This window comes from Podarcis filfolensis (assembly GCF_964270895.1).
Source record: "Podarcis filfolensis genome assembly, chromosome: 13".
Taxonomy (NCBI): Eukaryota; Metazoa; Chordata; class Lepidosauria; order Squamata; family Lacertidae; genus Podarcis; species Podarcis filfolensis.
This window is the reverse complement of record NC_139615.1, coordinates 34,630,698-34,648,535: the sequence shown is the minus strand read 5'-3', so window position 1 is coordinate 34,648,535 and position 17,838 is coordinate 34,630,698. Positions and strand designations below refer to the sequence as shown.

The 17,838-nt window shown below is 45.6% G+C and overlaps 1 protein-coding gene and 1 long non-coding RNA gene across 2 annotated transcripts in view; one reads left to right on the top strand and one right to left on the bottom strand.

The window, feature by feature from the left end:
• COL1A1 (collagen type I alpha 1 chain) overlaps positions 1-8,851 on the top strand; it is a 43,993-nt gene extending 35,142 nt beyond the window's left edge. The window contains exons 42-51 of the mRNA XM_083582420.1: positions 633-686; positions 848-955; positions 1,976-2,029; positions 2,445-2,552; positions 4,300-4,353; positions 4,515-4,622; positions 4,718-5,000; positions 5,881-6,071; positions 7,172-7,414; positions 8,516-8,851. Coding sequence (XP_083438546.1) covers positions 633-686; positions 848-955; positions 1,976-2,029; positions 2,445-2,552; positions 4,300-4,353; positions 4,515-4,622; positions 4,718-5,000; positions 5,881-6,071; positions 7,172-7,414; positions 8,516-8,662 — 1,350 coding nt within the window. The 3' untranslated portion in view covers positions 8,663-8,851. The remainder of the gene's footprint in view (positions 1-632; positions 687-847; positions 956-1,975; positions 2,030-2,444; positions 2,553-4,299; positions 4,354-4,514; positions 4,623-4,717; positions 5,001-5,880; positions 6,072-7,171; positions 7,415-8,515) is intronic.
• LOC310748162 overlaps positions 1-12,574 on the bottom strand; it is a 53,835-nt gene extending 41,261 nt beyond the window's left edge. Inside the window, exon 1 of the long non-coding RNA XR_014541142.1 lies at positions 12,443-12,574. This is a non-coding gene — a long non-coding RNA (uncharacterized lncRNA). The remainder of the gene's footprint in view (positions 1-12,442) is intronic.
• Positions 12,575-17,838: the final 5,264 nt, after the last annotated feature.

The window sequence follows — 17,838 nt, the reverse complement described above, 5'->3', positions numbered from 1 at the left end:
TCAAGCAGGCTGCTGCCTGAGACCTTGGAGATATGGTGCCCGATTGTTTTTGTCCTTACAGAGGATAGACAATACTGCTAGATAGACCAGTAGTCCTCCTCAGTTAATAATAATAATAATAATAATAATAATAATAATAATAATAATAATTTATTATTTATACCCCACCCATTTGGCTGGGTTTCCCCAGCCACTCTGGGCGGCTTCCAACAAAATATTAAAATACAGTAATGCATCAAACATTAAAAGCTTCCCTAAACAGGGCTGCCTTCAGATGTCTTCTAAAAGTCTGGTAGTTGTTGTTTTCTTTGACATCTGGTGGGAGGGCGTTCCACAAGGTGGGTGTCACTACCGAAAAGGCCCTCTACCTGGTTCCCTGTAACTTGGCTTCTCACAATGAGGGAACCGCCAGAAGGCCCTCAGCGCTGGACTTCAGTGTTCGGGTAGAACGACATATGGCAACTTCGTATGTCTGTAAATCCTTACTAGTAGATGTGCATTGAATGATATAGTTCAGTTACAGAGCTGAATAGTTTTAACTCAGTTCTAGATCCCCCATTGGTAGCTAGAGAGTTCTAGAGTTTCAACGCCGCCGTGATCTCAGTCTCACCATCTTTCTTCTTGTCTGACAGGGCTCTCCTGGTGCAGAAGGTGCTCCCGGTCGCGATGGTGCTGCTGGTCCCAAGGTGAGTTGAACATGCATGTGTGTATGCAGCAGGTGTCCGGAACGGGCCGGTGTCGCAAGACCCGGGTCCGATAACTTTGCAAAACGAAAGGCTTGATTTCACAAACGCACAGCGATTCTGAGCTTTGATCACCTCTTCTTGCCTCTCCCTTTCCCAAACAGGGTGATCGTGGTGAGACTGGCCCAGCTGGTGCCCCTGGCGCTCCCGGTGCCCCTGGTGCCCCTGGCCCAGTTGGCCCTGCTGGCAAGAATGGCGACCGCGGCGAGACTGTAAGTGGCGCTTCCTTTCTTTCTGCTACAACGCAAAATGTGGCGGGCGGGTGGGAGTTTTCTGAATCCTTCATTTTTCCAAATCCCACTAGGCCACATATATGTAAACCGACTTATTTCAGATCAGTGGATCTGAAATAATGCCAGTCATTCACAACTTTCCGTTTTCACAATCAGTAAAGATGCAGGCAAGATGGGTATCCATTTGCAGATGAGGTAGGCATACTCTCCAAACCCGGTTTCAGGATCTTACATATTTCAGGAGCGTGCCTTCGTACCTAATTAACGTGGAACACTTCTGGTCCTGTGCTCACATTCGCTAAAGGGGCTCTCTTTCACGCTGCTTTAATTAACTTGGATTGGCATCCACCTATGGCTCCTCATTTGTTAGTTCGAAATAATTACTCGAGCCATATGAGAGCGCCGTGGGGGAACCTCTTCCATTACACTCTCCCCATCCTTATTGCAACTCTGCCAGAGGATTAATGAGGTCACTCGTTTGTGATTTTAATGTGCTCCGATTCCACTCTCCAAGCAGGGGGTGGCAGAACCCAGGGAGCAATATCTTCCGCTCGAATCCTATGGAACATCCCAGGATCTCGCTAGCAAATGCAGGAATAGACAACTCCCAGATTTATTCGTTGGCATGCTTATATCCTGCCTTTTTCGTCTTTGGAACTCAAGGCAGTCTGCGCGGGGGTTCCCAGGTGGTCCCCCGTGCGAATCCTGAGCAGACCTAAATCTGCTTAGTTTCAGCAAGGTGGATGCAGCCATCTGGTGGCCATATATGCCCACCTACACATCCTAAGCATCAGGCTGGCTGCTATAGTGAAAACACTTTACAACTAACAATCCAACAAACAGATAGACAGATAGATGGACAGACTCTACAGACAGACTCGGGCTCTTCCTGCTGTGATTGCCCTCCCTTCCAAGGACTGGGCTCCTAAAGGAATAAGTTGCATGCAGAATTTTAAAAGCGATGATATGTACATTTTCTCCTTTTCTCCTTCCCTCTAGGGTCCCGCTGGACCTGCTGGCCCCGCTGGCCCTGCTGGTGCTCGTGGTCCTGCAGTAAGTTTGGGCTTTGAAATGTCCTCTCTCTTTCTCTCTTTCTTTTCATAAAATCATAGAATTGGAAGGGGTCGCAAGGGCCATCTAGTCCAACCCCCTGCAATGCAGGAATCTTTTGCCTGGCATGGGATTCGAACCCATGAGCCTGAGAGTAAGAGTCTCGTGCTCTACCAGCTGAGCTATGTTATACTGGTAGAATATATCATATGCTATTCAATAACGCTGAATGAATATACTTGGTCACTTCCTGTCTGTATGATCTCTGCTACCTTTGCCTTATGGCTGAAATACAACTAGAAATACGCACTCCAAGTTCATATCCGAGTTAGGCAGAGTGACTTGCCTTTTTCCTTTGTGAAAGCTCAATAAGCCAATTTTTAAAAATTAAAATTAAAATCTTGCTTTCTGTTTCTAGGGCCCACAAGGTGCTCGTGGTGACAAGGGTGAGACTGGCGAACAAGGTGACAGAGGAATGAAGGGTCACAGAGGATTCTCTGGTCTCCAGGGTCCCCCTGGCCCCCCTGTAAGTACCAGAAAGCTCTTTGCCATTTTTGATGTAGAGAAGCTCCAGACATCACAGATACCCCCTGACATTTCTCAAATAGGGACATCCTAAGGAAAAGCGGGATCAAATCAGAAACCGGGACGGCTTCTCTTAAGTCAGGGGCATCCCTGGAAAATAGGGACACCTGGAGGGTCTTGCTTTAAGGCGTTAGTCCTCGTGAAGGAGAGAAATGTCCTCACACAAATTAGAGCCTTGCACCTCTGATCTAGAGAGCTAGAGCTTTCCTATCTCATTTCTGTGGATTAAGACAGTCTGGAAAAGAATGAAGGACAGACCACTCTTTCAATAGCCACAATAACTTAAATTGAGCCACTGCATTCAGAGGAAACCTGCCTCCTTCCCCACCCTGTTTTCGGAACTCCCCAGAGGCCTCTGACTAGCCACTATTCAGAGACAGGTGGATCTCGGTCCATTGTTTAATGAGCAAAAGCTACCGTCGCTTTCTGCAAGGAAATTCCACCTTTGGATACCTTTTTGATGAAACATCTAGTCGGGGGGCGGAGGAAAGAAAAGGGGGAGCTTTGACATCTATTTGGCCTGTACGACTGCAGGTCCTTGAAGGGTCACCAAAGCCCTCGCCCATTAATCGGCTTCTGTTTACAGTTCCATCCAGATCTCCAATTGCACCAACTTACTTAATCAAAACTTGTAATTCCAGTTTTCCAACTTTTAGAGACAGAGGGCAAGCTAACAAGCAACAATTTTGTTCCTACATTTCTTCAGCTACCCATATGTATTTTTTCCCCTTCCCCTTACAGACGTCAGTTTTGTCACGCCATGCATTTTGCAAATAAGTGCTTGCCTGCGTTCATGCACATCCCCATTTGTTCCACGCATTCCTCCGTCCAGAAAGGCTTTGAGCCTGCCATGTGGTCGAAAGCAGCAGTGGGCCTCAGCTGTCACTCTGTGTATAGTTGTTGTCACTGAGCAATGGCCAAGGCAGGCTTGGGCCTACCTTAGCGGCAAAGAAATAAGAACTTTAAAGATGGAGGCCTTAGGTTGCTATGGCTTCCTTCGGGTCCCTCGTTAACGCAGCCCACTTAATTACACAGTGGCAAGATTGGAGAAGATGTATTAAATCTCCACACACCCCAAAGTAATCTGCATTTTAAACACATTTCTTCCTGGTCCCAAATGCGAATACAGTATGCTACCCACTAGTTGTGACGAGCAAGGGCAAGGCATATGAAAAATATGCCACAAAAATATTGCCTATCCTTCTTTCCACCCAAGACCTAGAAATCTAATTGCTGAAAGGCTTCCATTTGAGATATACCCAGTTTCCATTGTACTGAGTGAAATCTTTAAAAAAAAAAAATAGGGTTGCCATATTTCAAGAAGTAAAAACCAGGAACCCCCCCCAAGCAATTTTTCTATTGACTTGCCTAAGATCCAGGACAAAGCTCTGCCTTTTGGAATTTCCTCCCTGACCTCAATTCCACCTTTGAAATCCGAGTAATGTCTGGGGAAATCCAGACATATGGCAGCATAGATATCATTTTATTTTATACTGAGTGAACCTATTGGTTTCCGTTGCCACTTGGAAGAGTAGATTTATGAAGGAACACACGTGAGATTGACATGGACAGAAGCTAGATTGATACTTCCTCTCTGTTACTGAACAGGACTGCATTTTCTCCCATTTAAATAAACCTGTTTTCCCCCAGATGATCATCAAAACTGACAATTTTTTTCTTTTGTGCAGGGCTCTCCTGGTGAACAAGGTCCCTCTGGTGCTTCTGGTCCTGCTGGTCCAAGAGTAAGTATGGATTGGGCTGTAAAGCGCAGCATTTTAGCTATTAGCTATTATTGCTAGACTTCAGTCCTTCTATGCACCTGTTGTTGTTGTTGCTGCTGCTGCATTCATGTTAACAACAAAAGCTTCACTCATGGTACATTTTTGTTCTGCCTTCCTGACAGGGTCCCCCTGGCTCTTCCGGTGCTGCTGGCAAAGACGGTCTGAATGGTCTTCCCGGCCCCATTGGCCCACCTGGTCCCCGTGGTCGCACTGGTGATGTTGGTCCTGCTGTACGTATTCCTTCTCACTGTACACAGCTCATAGTTAACAGCACAATGGGTAGATGAGATCTTTGTCTCCAACTCTTCTTCTTTTCCTTCTCCAGGGTCCTCCCGGACCTCCTGGACCACCTGGTCCCCCAGGCCCACCCAGCGGCGGCTTTGACTTCAGCTTCCTGCCCCAGCCTCCTCAGGAGAAAGCTCACGACGGTGGCCGCTACTACAGAGCTGACGATGCAAACGTGATGCGTGACCGTGACCTGGAAGTAGACACTACCCTCAAGAGCCTGTCCATGCAGATTGAGAACATCCGCAGCCCTGACGGAACCCGTAAGAACCCAGCCCGCACTTGCCGCGACCTGAAGATGTGCCACGGAGACTGGAAGAGTGGTGAGTACAGTCGGGGGGGGGGGGAAACAATTCTCAGGTGCATCTCTTAAATGCCACGAATTCTCCTTTCTTCTGGATCACGTCCGTTGGCAGAATGGCTCTGCCCTGCTCTTTTCTTCCCCGTATATCAATCTTCTCACTTCCCCTCTCTTCTCTGCCACTGTTGACCTTTCTTTTTCACTTGGGGATTGTTTGCAAAGCCAAGCATATAGTTGTTTTCTCAGGTCCAGGTCCAGGAATGGATTTTCCACCGGAGCTGACTGGGCAGTGATTTGGGTGCCTTTTCTTGCAGCCTCTTCTCTAAATAACATGCTTGAGTCAAGCAGAATGATTAATTCTCCCAAGCAGCTTCTATCTGCAGAATGTGACTTGCATTTACTTAGGTCCTAAAGGGTGAAGTGGGCCTTCTAAGTTGCTGTAGAGCTTCTAGCTCCAGCCCAGGCTCTTCTCTGGCTCCTCTCCCTTCTCCTACAAAAAAAATATGCTTAGGAAGCAGAATGTTATTTCTTGTGTAGATAATTAATGCTGGGAAGTGATGGGGCAACCATCTATTTTATATAACACACATCCACCTCCCCCTATTCCCTGGCTCTCTGAAGTCCATCTCAGCCATACATATGTAGTTCTATTCTTTTGTTTTTAACTGTTTGCCTCCTCGTCTTATATGGAGTAAGGCTTGGGCAGATATTTTCCTGACCCACTTGGGCAAGTCTGAGAACTCATTGCATGGAGGGTGGGATCTGTGAGATGGGAAGAAGCAGCAGGGGGCAAATGGTTGGCCAGTCCCCTTTTAGATCAGGTTGGTGTAAATTGATGTTTTGTTTTGCTCCCGTGATCCGTTCTCCATCATCCCCATTCACTTGACCCCATTCCTCACCAGGCGAGTACTGGATTGACCCCAACCAAGGCTGCAACCTGGATGCCATCAAGGTCTACTGTAACATGGAGACTGGAGAGACTTGTGTCCAAGCTTCTCAGCCCACTATCCCCCAGAAGAACTGGTACATCAGCAAGAACCCCAAGGAGAAGAAGCACGTCTGGTTCGGCGAAAGCATGTCCGATGGCTTCCAGGTGAGACCAGGAATCGGTGAGGCAGCGACAGTTAACCAGCAAGTGGCTTAGCTGGGACTGCCAATCCCTTATTCCGAGCTCGGACCGGAGAGAGTTATTTCAGGGTCAGGTTTCCTCCAAGTCACCTGCTGAACTAGAATGGATATGAATTCCACATGAATTCCATGTGCGGAAAGAATGTCACAGGCAGAAGAACCTGGTGACTGCTTGGTTGTTTCAATGGAAGCTTTGGGACTGTTTAGCAAGAGGATGAAAAGATTGAGAATAGATAATCACCTTAATGCACAGGTAGGAGTGGCCTCAATGAGACTGAGAAATCCATGTCGACTTTCCATGTGTGCCGTGGAATCTGCTCAAAGATTAAGTTGCCCATTGAGAAAGGGCCTTTAGCTGTAAAAGGTGGAAGAGCCCTGGAATTGGTTGCCTAGGGAGGCCTGGGCATCATTGGGCTTCGTTGGAATGGGCTTGATTCACAAGGCAGAAGAAGGACCTGGATGGTGGCTTGATGTCACTTCTAACCTTTATCCAAGGATGTTGAACACAATAGATGAAAAATGGACAGGAAGGAGGGAATTTATGTTGACCAAGGCACCTTGGAGTACAATTCCTGGTGCTTGCAGGAAGTTGGGCTTGATGGCTCCTCAAATCACTTCCAACTCTATGATACTTGGAAGCAAAAGGGAGAGGGGAAGATCATTGGTTAAAAGCAAGCATAGCCAATTTTCAAGTGATATATTCCAGAGGTTCAGCTGGGCTCAAAGGTCCCTTGACTTAGCATGCTGGAGTAGTCTAGCTCAAAGAAGCTGCAGATGGTACAACTTGGAAAAGCAGTCTGTCAAGGAGAATGTATACCTGTTGCCTCATCTATCTCTCTACATCTCATTTGTTTCCAAGCTGGATTTTGGCTCCTTAAAGCAGCAGTCAGCTTATCTGGCTTTGCCCATTGCTGCATTACTTCCTGCCTCGGCCCTCTGAGCATGCAGAGAAAGCAAAGGAGCTGGTTAGATTCCTAGATGTAGCAGGGGGTGGGGTTCCTAGAGGACATGATGCGAGCGCTAACCAATTCCTTGCTTCCTCCTTCCCTCCGTCTCCAATGACAGTTCGAATATGGTGGCGAGGGATCCGACCCAGCTGACGTTTCCATTCAACTGACCTTCCTGCGGTTGATGTCCACTGAAGCTTCCCAGAACATCACCTACCACTGCAAGAACAGCGTGGCTTACATGAACGCAGAGACCGGCAACCTGCAGAACGCTCTGCTCCTCCAAGGCTCCAACGAGATCGAGATCAGAGCAGAGGGCAACAGCCGCTTCCTCTATGGAGTCCCCAAGGATGGTTGCACGGTGAGCGACTGGGTCTTTAGATGTTGGGTGGGGGGGTACAATAGATTCTCTCTCTCTCTCCGACTGGAGACCTTGTGCATAAGCTGCAGTGTTTTACTCACAGCTGGCAGGGGTGTTCACCCTCTATACCTCCTGCTAAAACCATGCTTTGGAACTGGGAGACAATCCATATAAAAACAAACGCCATATGTAAGAATGGCCAGAGGCAGGGGGAAATAGGGGTAGGCAGGTCTGGCTGAGGAAGTCAGGACTGCAGGTTGACCTCTCAGTGCTGTGATTCCTATCTGTGTTTGGAAACACGTACACTGGGTGCTTTTCAGTGCTGAAGCATGGCAGGTGAGGGATGGAATATCCCTATTCAGCAAAAGAACCCTCTGAAAGATCTCAGGACAGGGAAGCCGTGGCCCGCCAGAAGTTTGTCGGACTTCAGTTCCCATCAGCTCCATGACCAGTGCTCAGGAGTGATGGGCGTTACAGTCCAATAATATCTGGAAGGCCCGAGTCTCCATACTGCTGCCATAATAAATCCTCAGAACCTGCAAAGGTGTATCTTCGCTTAGTATAGCGGTCCCTACTTGCTTGTGCTCTTGACATCTGGATCGGGGACAGACTCTTGGACGTTTTAGTGTTTCCCTTTGAAGGCACATCCTGCTTTTTGAGCCAAAAGGCCTTCAAGGCAAGAGAGGGTCCAGATGGCTGAGCCCACAGTAGCTTAAATCCATCAGAAGACAGTGATAGCTCAAGATCAGATGGTGTGATTGCTCCCCCTGGCTATTCATGGTGGCTTCCTCTGGACTTAAGGACCTGGATTCTGGTCATGCAGAAGATAGACCGTAACATATCCTCCAACTTCTTTGTTGGTTCTGCCTCTTCTCTCACAGTGCCCTGAATCCCTGAAGTTCTAAATGCCAGATTAATTATGTGTTCCAGTGGCACAATGGGATGGGCATCCAGGGTGGGGAAGGCAGGAGCCAGCTTTTAGGAGCACAGTTGACCAGGGAGAAAGTTCAGGTCGGATGTGGGGAGGGAAGCTTCAAAAGTCTATGGAGCCAAAAACAAAATTCTGATTTCTAAATTCTGATTTTTTTTCTCCCTCTGCAGCGTCACACTGGCAGTTGGGACAAGACAGTCATCGAATACAAGACAACAAAAACTTCCCGGTTGCCCATCATTGATGTGGCTCCCATGGACATTGGTGGCAGAGACCAGGAATTCGGCTTTGAGATTGGACCAGTCTGCTTCTTGTAAACCCAAAAGGAAACCTGACAGTTTAAAAAATAAAATAAAAAACAGCCAAAAAAGAAGGAAATTTCACATGGACTTGAATTTGTGTCTTTTTCTATCCATCATCTCTAAAACTATTTTTGTTTCCGTTAAAAAAAAAACAAAAAAAGCATTAAACCAAAAAAATAAAAATAAATGACTTTTCAAAAATAATTAAGGAAGTGCATCCACTTGCTTGACTTTATTATTATTATTAAAATCCCCAAAGACAGAATGGTTTGATTTTTATCTTCTTCTTTAAAAAAAAAATCAAGTAATATTGTGGGACCAATATTTGTACATTCCAAAAATACATATATAAAAACCATACAAAATGACAAAATCAGTCTAAACCAAGCAACACCTGAAATACATCTGTATGAAAATCTGGTGTGTGTTTTTTTCTTCCTGGCAGCAATCAGAGCAATACTAAACTTAGTGGTAGAACCTGCCCATCACAACCCCATCAAAAATAACCTCCCCTCCTCTCAGCCCAGAACTGTAATAATAAATAAATCCCAAAATCTACCTATAGACCATCTTTCTCTGCCGGTACCTGATAGAAAGAGATTTATCTTTCTCTCTCTTTTTTATTTTTACTCGGAGCAATGCCACTGAAAAGATGATTCTTTCAGCCATTTTAAATGTACGTTTTTTCAGTTTTGTTCAGTCGGCAACAGGGATAAATTTGGCGAAGTTATCATAAAAAAAGGTGTGGCACTGAGTGGTTTTTCGAAACAGAAACCTGTTTGAAGGAAAAGAACAGGTGATAGTGCCTGTCCCTCTCAGAGACATCAGGTAGAGGGGGGAAAAGACAGGTTTAAGTGCTTTAATTATTTTGTCGGTGAGCAACTGAAGGGAAAAAATGGCCAATAATACCAGAAAGCAGAGAAAATGTAATGTTTAAATGTATATTATTGTTGTATGGATGGCTACCTCACCATTGTCTTTTTCAAGTTCTTTGGGGTAGTTTTGGGGTCTTTTTTTTAATACTAGCATCAGCTTGCATGGAGGGGGGGGCGAAGAAACTGGGCAGAGTTTCAGGTTTAGATAAAGGTGCTACCTGTGTCTTTCATATTTCTTTTTTTTTTTAGTCTGCTATGTTAATAAATTTCAGGTCCCATGAACTTTTTATATATTTTTTTTTTGAGGTGACGAAACCTAGAAAAACCTCGCCCCGAGCACAGCTTTGCTGAAAAGGGGGCCATTTGGTGCTATAGAAATGAGATTATTGGAGGGGGAAAGCAAACTGGATGCCTTGCTGCCCAGAGATACTTGTGAATTTTTTCTTTCAAAAGGTGCTATTTCTTTTTTAACAAGCAAAAATAATAATTAAAAAAATCGAGGATGAGGAAAAAAATAAATCAAACATTGCTACAAGGGATCAAGGTCTCAGCAGTTTCTGTCTTTCTCTTGTAAAGCAGGTGGATTCTCTTTTGGCTTGTATTTTCTCCCCCATTCCCTCAGTTCTTCCCCCCATCACCACCTCTCTCTCTTTTTCTCTCTTTCTTCCATCTTTCGTCCCATCCCACAAGCAAACACTTTTGTTCATCGCCCTCCCTCGCTGCTGATTCATTCTTCCCTTTCTTATCCACCTCTTTCTCTTCAGCTCTGCCAACATCACCCCTCATCTCTCTTTTTCTCCCCCCCCCTTCTTCCACTTTCTGTCTTTCGTTGGGTTTCCGACTCAAGCAAAAAACCCATAATTCCTCTCTTTCTCACAAGAGGCAGATGTTGTAGGGAGTGTGAGCGGCCGAAGATTCTGTACCTATTTTGTATATGTATAATAATTTGAGATGTTTTTAATTATTTTGACTGCTGAAATAAAGCATGTGAAATGATCCAACACACCGGTTGTTCTTCGGACTTTTTCTGTCACGCAAGGCCAGGGCGTCGGTTGGGAGAACGGGGCAAAGGCTTCCTGCACTTTTACTGGTGTGCCTAACATTTCAAACGTGAGCCGCTTTGGGAAATTATCATTACTAACCAGTGCTAATTTTTTTTCTAGAAAAAGAGGTGCCGGAACTCACCATGAACACCTCCCTTGTTGTCTTAAAATGGCGCCAATCTGAAGGCTGCCAGAACTGAGTTCCGGCGAGTTCCAGCTAGATTAAAAAATGCCCTGTTGTTAACTGTCATGGCTTTCCTCAAGGAACCAAGGGGGACACAGTTGTGTGAGGGCATTGAGATAATTTTCTGTCAGAGAAGTGGAGCCCAGGCCCTCCATATGTTCCTGGACTTCCAAGTCCCATCAGCCCCTGGTCAGAAATGGTGGGACTTGTAGTCCGGCAAGATCTTGAAGGCCACAGGATCCTTGCTTTGGGGAGAAACATGTCCCTGCATTTCTCACTGGGAGCCCCACCAATTGACATTCGCAGTGTGGGCAAGCTGTAGCCTGAGGAAAAGAAGTCTGAGTTTTGTTCCTTCGCTTAGTTCTTCTGACAACTTCTCCCTTTGCATGGTCCTGTCTCATCCTCACTCTCTCCTTGTATGCCTAGTTATTTCCTCCCACCCCACAACTTCTTCTAGAACTGGTCAATATATCCCCTGCCCCACCCAATGCTGCTATTAGTCTCAACAACTCCTAACCGCCTAGCTCCCATATGTTTTAACACAGAGAGATGGAAAAAACAAACTTAAGCAGGCAAAGTGCTTGTCGTTTTAGGGCCCTGTGAAGAAAAATGCCTCTTGTCACTTCGTGGGTCACACTCCTCCCGGCAAAAACGCACCCACCTGTCCTCCTGGCTGCCACCCTCATCCTCAGTTCGACAGATTCATTTTGATTCAATTTTTTCCCTCCCTGTGTCCAGATATTTCACCTTAGACATTTGCCCCCACAGGAATTCCCTGCTGGTTTCCAGCCCCCATGAAATTTCTCTTTTAACCCTCCCTCTCCACCATCTCAAAACCCCCAGAGAGCTTGAAGAAACAAGCAAACAGCCAACCCACCACCCAACCATTCTGCTTCATAAAAGAGTGGCAATGAATTCAGGACAAAGAAACATATAAAAACTGCATACTTAGCAAAATATTCCACCCTCAAAATTTCTTTTTCACACCCACATTTCTCCCCTCATATATTTCCCTCCCCACACACTCTTCTCTATGAACCGGAGAACACCTTTCTTTTAAAGGAAGCTGAACAAATTCCAGAAACCAAAAGCCCATCTCCCCTCCCACAAACAAAACATCAGTTCCATTTTTTTAAAAAGGAAGCCCCAACACCACAATGGTCACCTTCCCCTCCTGCAATACATTCTTGCAAAGTGTGATTTATGAGGGTGAAACGCCAGAGCTTGAGTTTGCCTAGCGGCCAATGCTATCTTACCCTTGAAGCCTCGTGCCAATGATCCAAACAGTGTGGGAGAGATGTTGTGGGTGGGGGAGAATAAAAGGCACTCTGTGCATGCTCAGAAGCACTTATCCGTGGCACTGAAAAGAGATTTCAAGGCTGAGCTGTGGAGGCACATGCAAAGTGGTGGGACCCTGTCTGCAGATGCTCAAAGCCAGAAGGAACAAGCTTCGCAGTCTCATTGCTTCACCTCAACATCCACCAGCCTTTCTTTCTTCCTTGGATTTCTTCTTCCTCTTATCCATTGCCCAGGAACCATCCTTGCCTCTGGTCTCCTTTTCCAGTCAGCCATTATGACAGATATGCACCAGTTGCAGCCCATCTCCCCAACACCCTACCAGCTCTCTCATGTACTCAGCATTTCTGAGATCTTTGCAAACAAAACGGAGCAGCTTTCCATTCCTTTTGCTTACCTGACGCTCTAAACAGGAGAGGGAGAAGGTTGTGTGAGGGGGGAGAGAACCCTCCTCCTCCTCCCTCACCAAACACGAGAGCTGGCGTCTTCTCCCCACATGCCAGGAAAGCTGGACGGCATTCAATGGTCCTCATTCAGGAGCTAGCGAGAAGAGGGGCTCTTTGCATCAAAGGGTGCTTTGTCAAAGGGGAAAACGCACAGCAAGGGCATCATGCGCAAACATGCGCACGGTGGATATTTTGCCCCCTTCCAAAGAGGCCGGTTGTGAAGGCGGAAAAAGCACAGCCGCTCGGACGGCTGCTCATGAATAAGAAGCTTTTGGAAACACAAAGGATGGATGGAGCGTTTTCAAAACAACCAACATCTCTCTGGGAAACCCCAAGGCCCAAATGGAGTGGGGTGAAAACCAGTCTTGGCAGTTTCTGCCTTGATGTTGCTGTGTCGCTATCTTATACAGTGCCAGACCACTTGCCCATCGCAGGGCCGGATTTAGGTTTGATGAGGCCCTAAGCTACTGAAGGTAATGGGGCCCTTAATATGTCCAGCTGTCCTTTGTCAACAACAAATTGTCACTGTTTTTTGTGTTGAATATATGCTATATGGTAATTTATGGACCTAATAGGTATCTAAAGCCATTTGCACATGTTGCCAGGCAACCAGTCCATGCAGAATGTAGGCACCCTATATATAGAAAGGAGCAAACCAGTGATACTTTAGGGAGCAGGCTAGCAGGCAGGGCCCATTACTTATATCATAGAAAAAGAGTTTGGATTTGATATCCCACTTTATCACTACCCTAAAAGGTAAAGGGACCCCTGACCGTTAGGTCCAGTCACAAACGACTCTGGGGTTGCAGCACTCATCTCGATTTACTGGCCGAGGGAGCCGGCATTTGTCCACAGACAGGTTCCTCATGTGTCCAGCATGACTAAGCCGCTTCTGGCAAACCAGAGCAGCGCACGGAAACACTGTTTACCTTCCCGCTGGAGAGGTACCTATTTATCTACTTGCACTTTGATGTGCTTTTGAACTGCTAGGTTGGCAGGAGCAGGGACCGAGCAACAGGAGCTCACCCCGTCGCGGGGATTCGAACTGCCGACCTTCTGATCAGCAAGCCCAAGAGGCTCAGTGGTTTAGACCACAGTGCCACCTGCGTCCCTACCCTAAGGAGTCTCAAAGCGGCTAACAATCTCCTTTCCCTTCCTCCACCACAACAAACACTATGTGAGGCGAGTGAGGCTGAGAGATTTCATAGAAGTGTGACTAGCCCAAGGTCACCCAGCAGCTGCATGTGGAGGAGCGGGGAAGCGAACCCGGTTCACCAGATTACGAGTCTACCGCTCTTAACCACTACATACACACTGGCTTGTGTAGGAGCCTACACAACACAAAACACTGTTGCTGTGTTTAGGTTTTATTTTATTTGTTTTTTATCTTATATTTTGGAAATGCAAATCCAGTTTTTTTCCTTTAAAGAGAGTGGGGCCCTAAGCATTATTATTATTATTATTATTATTATTATTATTATTATTATCAAAGCCCTATACAGGATTGCCTTCAGATGGCTTGGGGGCTGGATAACACCATAACCTCCAACATACCTCCAATGAAAATAGGGACATCCTAAGGGAAAGTGGGGGGCACGGGTGGCACTGTGGGTTAAACCATAGAGCCTAGGGCTTGCCGATCAGAACGTCAGCGGTTCGAATCCCCGCGACGAGGTGAGCTCCCGTTGCTCAGTCCCTGCTCCTGCCAACCTAGCAGTTCGAAAGCACGTCAAAGTGCAAGTAGATAAATAGGTACTGCTCCAGCGGGAAGGTAAAGGGCGTTTCCGTGCGCTGCTCTGGTTTGGCAAAAGCGGCTTAGTCATGCTGGCCACATGACTCAGAAGCTGTACGCCGGCTCCCTCGGCCAGTAAAGCGAGATGAGCGCTGCAACCCCAGAGTTGGTCACGACTGGATGTAATGGTCAGGGGTCCCTTTATCTTTTAAGGGAAAGTGGGTCATTCCAGGATCATATCAGAAACCAGGACGGCTTCTCTAAATCAGGGACATCCCTGGAAAATAGGGACACTCAGAGGGTCTGTTCAAGATGACCCTAACTACATGTAGACTAGCCCCAAAACACCCACTGCCCAGAAATGTATCCATCATCAATATTAAGACTGATCTGAAATGCCCACTTAGCAATGATGCACTCTCAGGACAGGAAGAACTACAACAGAGTCTGCATAATGCTCCAACTATTCATTTACAATGAAGCTTCTGTGCCGAGTTTTCCGGAGGCCCTTCAACTTGGACCGGGGGTGGGATATCTTTGCAGCATACTCTGAATCTGCTCCTGCAGAACTCAGGCAATGCTTGCTGTGCAGCAACTAGAGGAGGAAAATCTGTGCTCCGTTCAGCAGAAAATGGATTTTACAAAATGAAAAATGATCATGAAATGGCGAGGCGTTGCTGCAAAAAGGACCGCCTTTGTGTTTATTCTCATGCATTTATCCATTTCTGCTCCTAGCTTCAGAATCAAGGTGCAAGGTATATGAGATGTACAGTATGCGCCTTCATATTTGCCTTATTAAATCAAACGTTTCACACGGCTGCTCCACAGATTCGGAGGCAGGGAATGCTCCTCTGGTGATGTCACAGAAACTGGCCAATCAGCAGCTACCACAACCACACATATATCTGGGAGATCAAGCTTAGAATCTGTTTCTTTCCCCAGGTAGAGCTTGAAGCATGCTGAAGATCTGCAAAAACCTGTTTGCTCTGAGCAGATGACAGCTAGACAGAAAAGCTGTATTCCGTATTGTGGGCTATGGAGACTCCTCCACTTTTCTGCAACTGAATGGAATGGAGACGAGGATAGGAACATGTTGCTTTTTCATGGATTATGTGCTTTCATGTTATGGTCCTTGGTTAGCCAGTGAACGAGAAAAGGAAAGAAAAAGCTGGCTTGCTTTTTTTCTGGATGCAGGCTAAAAAGAGAGTCAATTCTTTCGGGAGATGGAGGAGGGAGAGAATAATCCTGGGACATTGTGCTCCAATCAACTGCCATGGCATTAAATTTGTAGATTGTTGTTCTTCAGATGCCTCTTGATTCCTCCCAGAACTAAAGACTTAAAAGCACCAAATATGACTTTTTAAAAATATTGCTTTAATCACTGTTCAGAGTTCACTTGTTGTGGCATCACAGTGCATCCGTTAACAATGAAAGGTTATTATTTAGTTTGGTGGTAGTGCAAAGGTAGGTATAGTGTGTGTGTGTGTGTGTGTGTGAGAGAGAGAGAGAGAGAGAGAGAAAGAAAGAAAGAAAGAAAGAAAGAAAGAAAGAAAGAAAGAAAGAAAGAAAGCAGTATTTGTCTTTTAACAAGAGTGTCATATTTAAAGTACAAAACTAAAATATTTTTATTGGGTGCAACCTCATGAAGCGTTCTGTGAATTGTGAAAGCTGACATATACAGATCTCACATCTTCCAATACAAAGGGGGGTACCGTAGTTTTGCCTGAGTTGTCCTTTTAGGATTTAAAAACCAAGGGGGTTTGGACCTGTACTGTTTGAAGTCAAGGGGCTTCCATGATGTTCTATTTGACAGTTTCTGATGTCCAGCTCCGACATACAGGGGACAGGGGAACAGAACATTTGAATCTATAGGTCAGTGTGTCTGTGAGCATGTGGCAGTCAAAGGTGTTGAGGTTTTCTTTGTACGGGCCAGGAAGTAGGATTAGGTGAATATGTCCATTTCGGATTCTCTCTGTTTTTCATTTTTCCAGTCTTAAACTCAATTCTCCACCCTGCCACATTAGTTTTTATTCATTAAAAAAAATAAGTCAGCGTGAAAATTAATCAGCATCTTAGTGCAAATTTCTCCATATACACACGTCAATGCAATTTTATGCCTGTTTTTGCAAGCAATTTCCCCTAATGTAATGCAATTTGATATGTCAGTTTCCATAATCACACATTTCAGCGTATGTGCATTTTCTTTACTCATTACCTGGCTGGAGAACTGCACGGCAAAATCCAGAGAACAGTGAATTCCGAAGGATGCTTCAGGTCACCTTATGTTCAGTGAAGTGTGATTTATGTATGTTTGCCTTTAAATGCGAACTGAACCAAATTTCTCTCCCATTCCTAGCTGGGGAGGCAGCATGCTCAAAATATGAGGTATTGAAGATTTCTGTGTGTGAAATGAGAGAGTAAGTTGTGCAAGGACACAGCATGTGCTAAGTGGGTGTGGGAGATTTATTATATGCATTAATAGGTCCATGCTGAAGTGTGTGCAGGTAAAAAATAATAATGTAAAGGACAGTTACATCCAGTCAAAGTCGACTATGGGATTGCGACGCTCATCTCGCTTTCAGGCCGAGGGAAACAGCGTTTATCGTGTGTGTGTGTACACGCTGGCAGGATATAAACAAATATTTTGAAAATAAACGTTTGAGTTGTGTGTTGGAAATGAATGTTTCTCGGTGGTGGCTAGGCAGTGCCTTTGTTGGAAGTAGAGATAAGGTAGAAATTCAATTCGGCTTCCATTCAAAGCCCGATCTATCAAATCTGCACTTACCAAAACCATGTGAGAGCCAAAAGAAAAGCCATTTTTTTGAAGTTAGCAAAAATGCTTGGAAACATGTGCACATCAGTCAAACCTGCATACATAAATGTGCTTATTAGGAGAAATTTGCACTAAATTGCTGAATAATTTTAATGAGATTTTTTTTCCAAAGAAAATTGCCAATTGTTGCAGAAATATGGAGGACAGAATTTAAGATTGAAAGAATGAGAAGCTGGGAGAACCGAAATGGACAGACTTTTCCATCCCTTGCTGGAAGCAAGTATTTACACCCATTGTACAAATGTGTGCAGGTGGAAATTAATAGGTGTTTGTGTGTGTGATGCCATTTGGCACGGCATGTGTGTTGAAGTTGTGCATGTGTTCCGGGGAAGCAGACTCCATCCTTCCCCGCTGAGGTTTTAGCATACCTTTAGTTTCCACTCTGATTTATGGGAGGTTTTCCAAGTTGAACCCATCAAAGCTGCATAACAGTTATGGCAGGGGTCAGCAACCTTTTTCAGCTGTGGGCTGGTCCACCAACCCTCAGACCATGTGGTGGGCTGGACTATATTTATTTTGGGGGGAAATGAACAAATTCCTATGCCCCACAAATAAACCAGAGATGCATTTTAAATAAAAGCACACATTCTACTCATGTAAAAACACCAGGCAGGCCCCACAAATAACTCAGAGATGCATTTTAAATAAAAGGACACATTCTACTCATGTAAAAACACGCTGATTCCCGGACCGTCCACGAGCCGGATTTAGAAGGCGATTGGGCTGCATCCGGCCTCCAGGCCTTAGTTTGCCTACCCCTGAGTTTGGGAGTGTGATGCTAA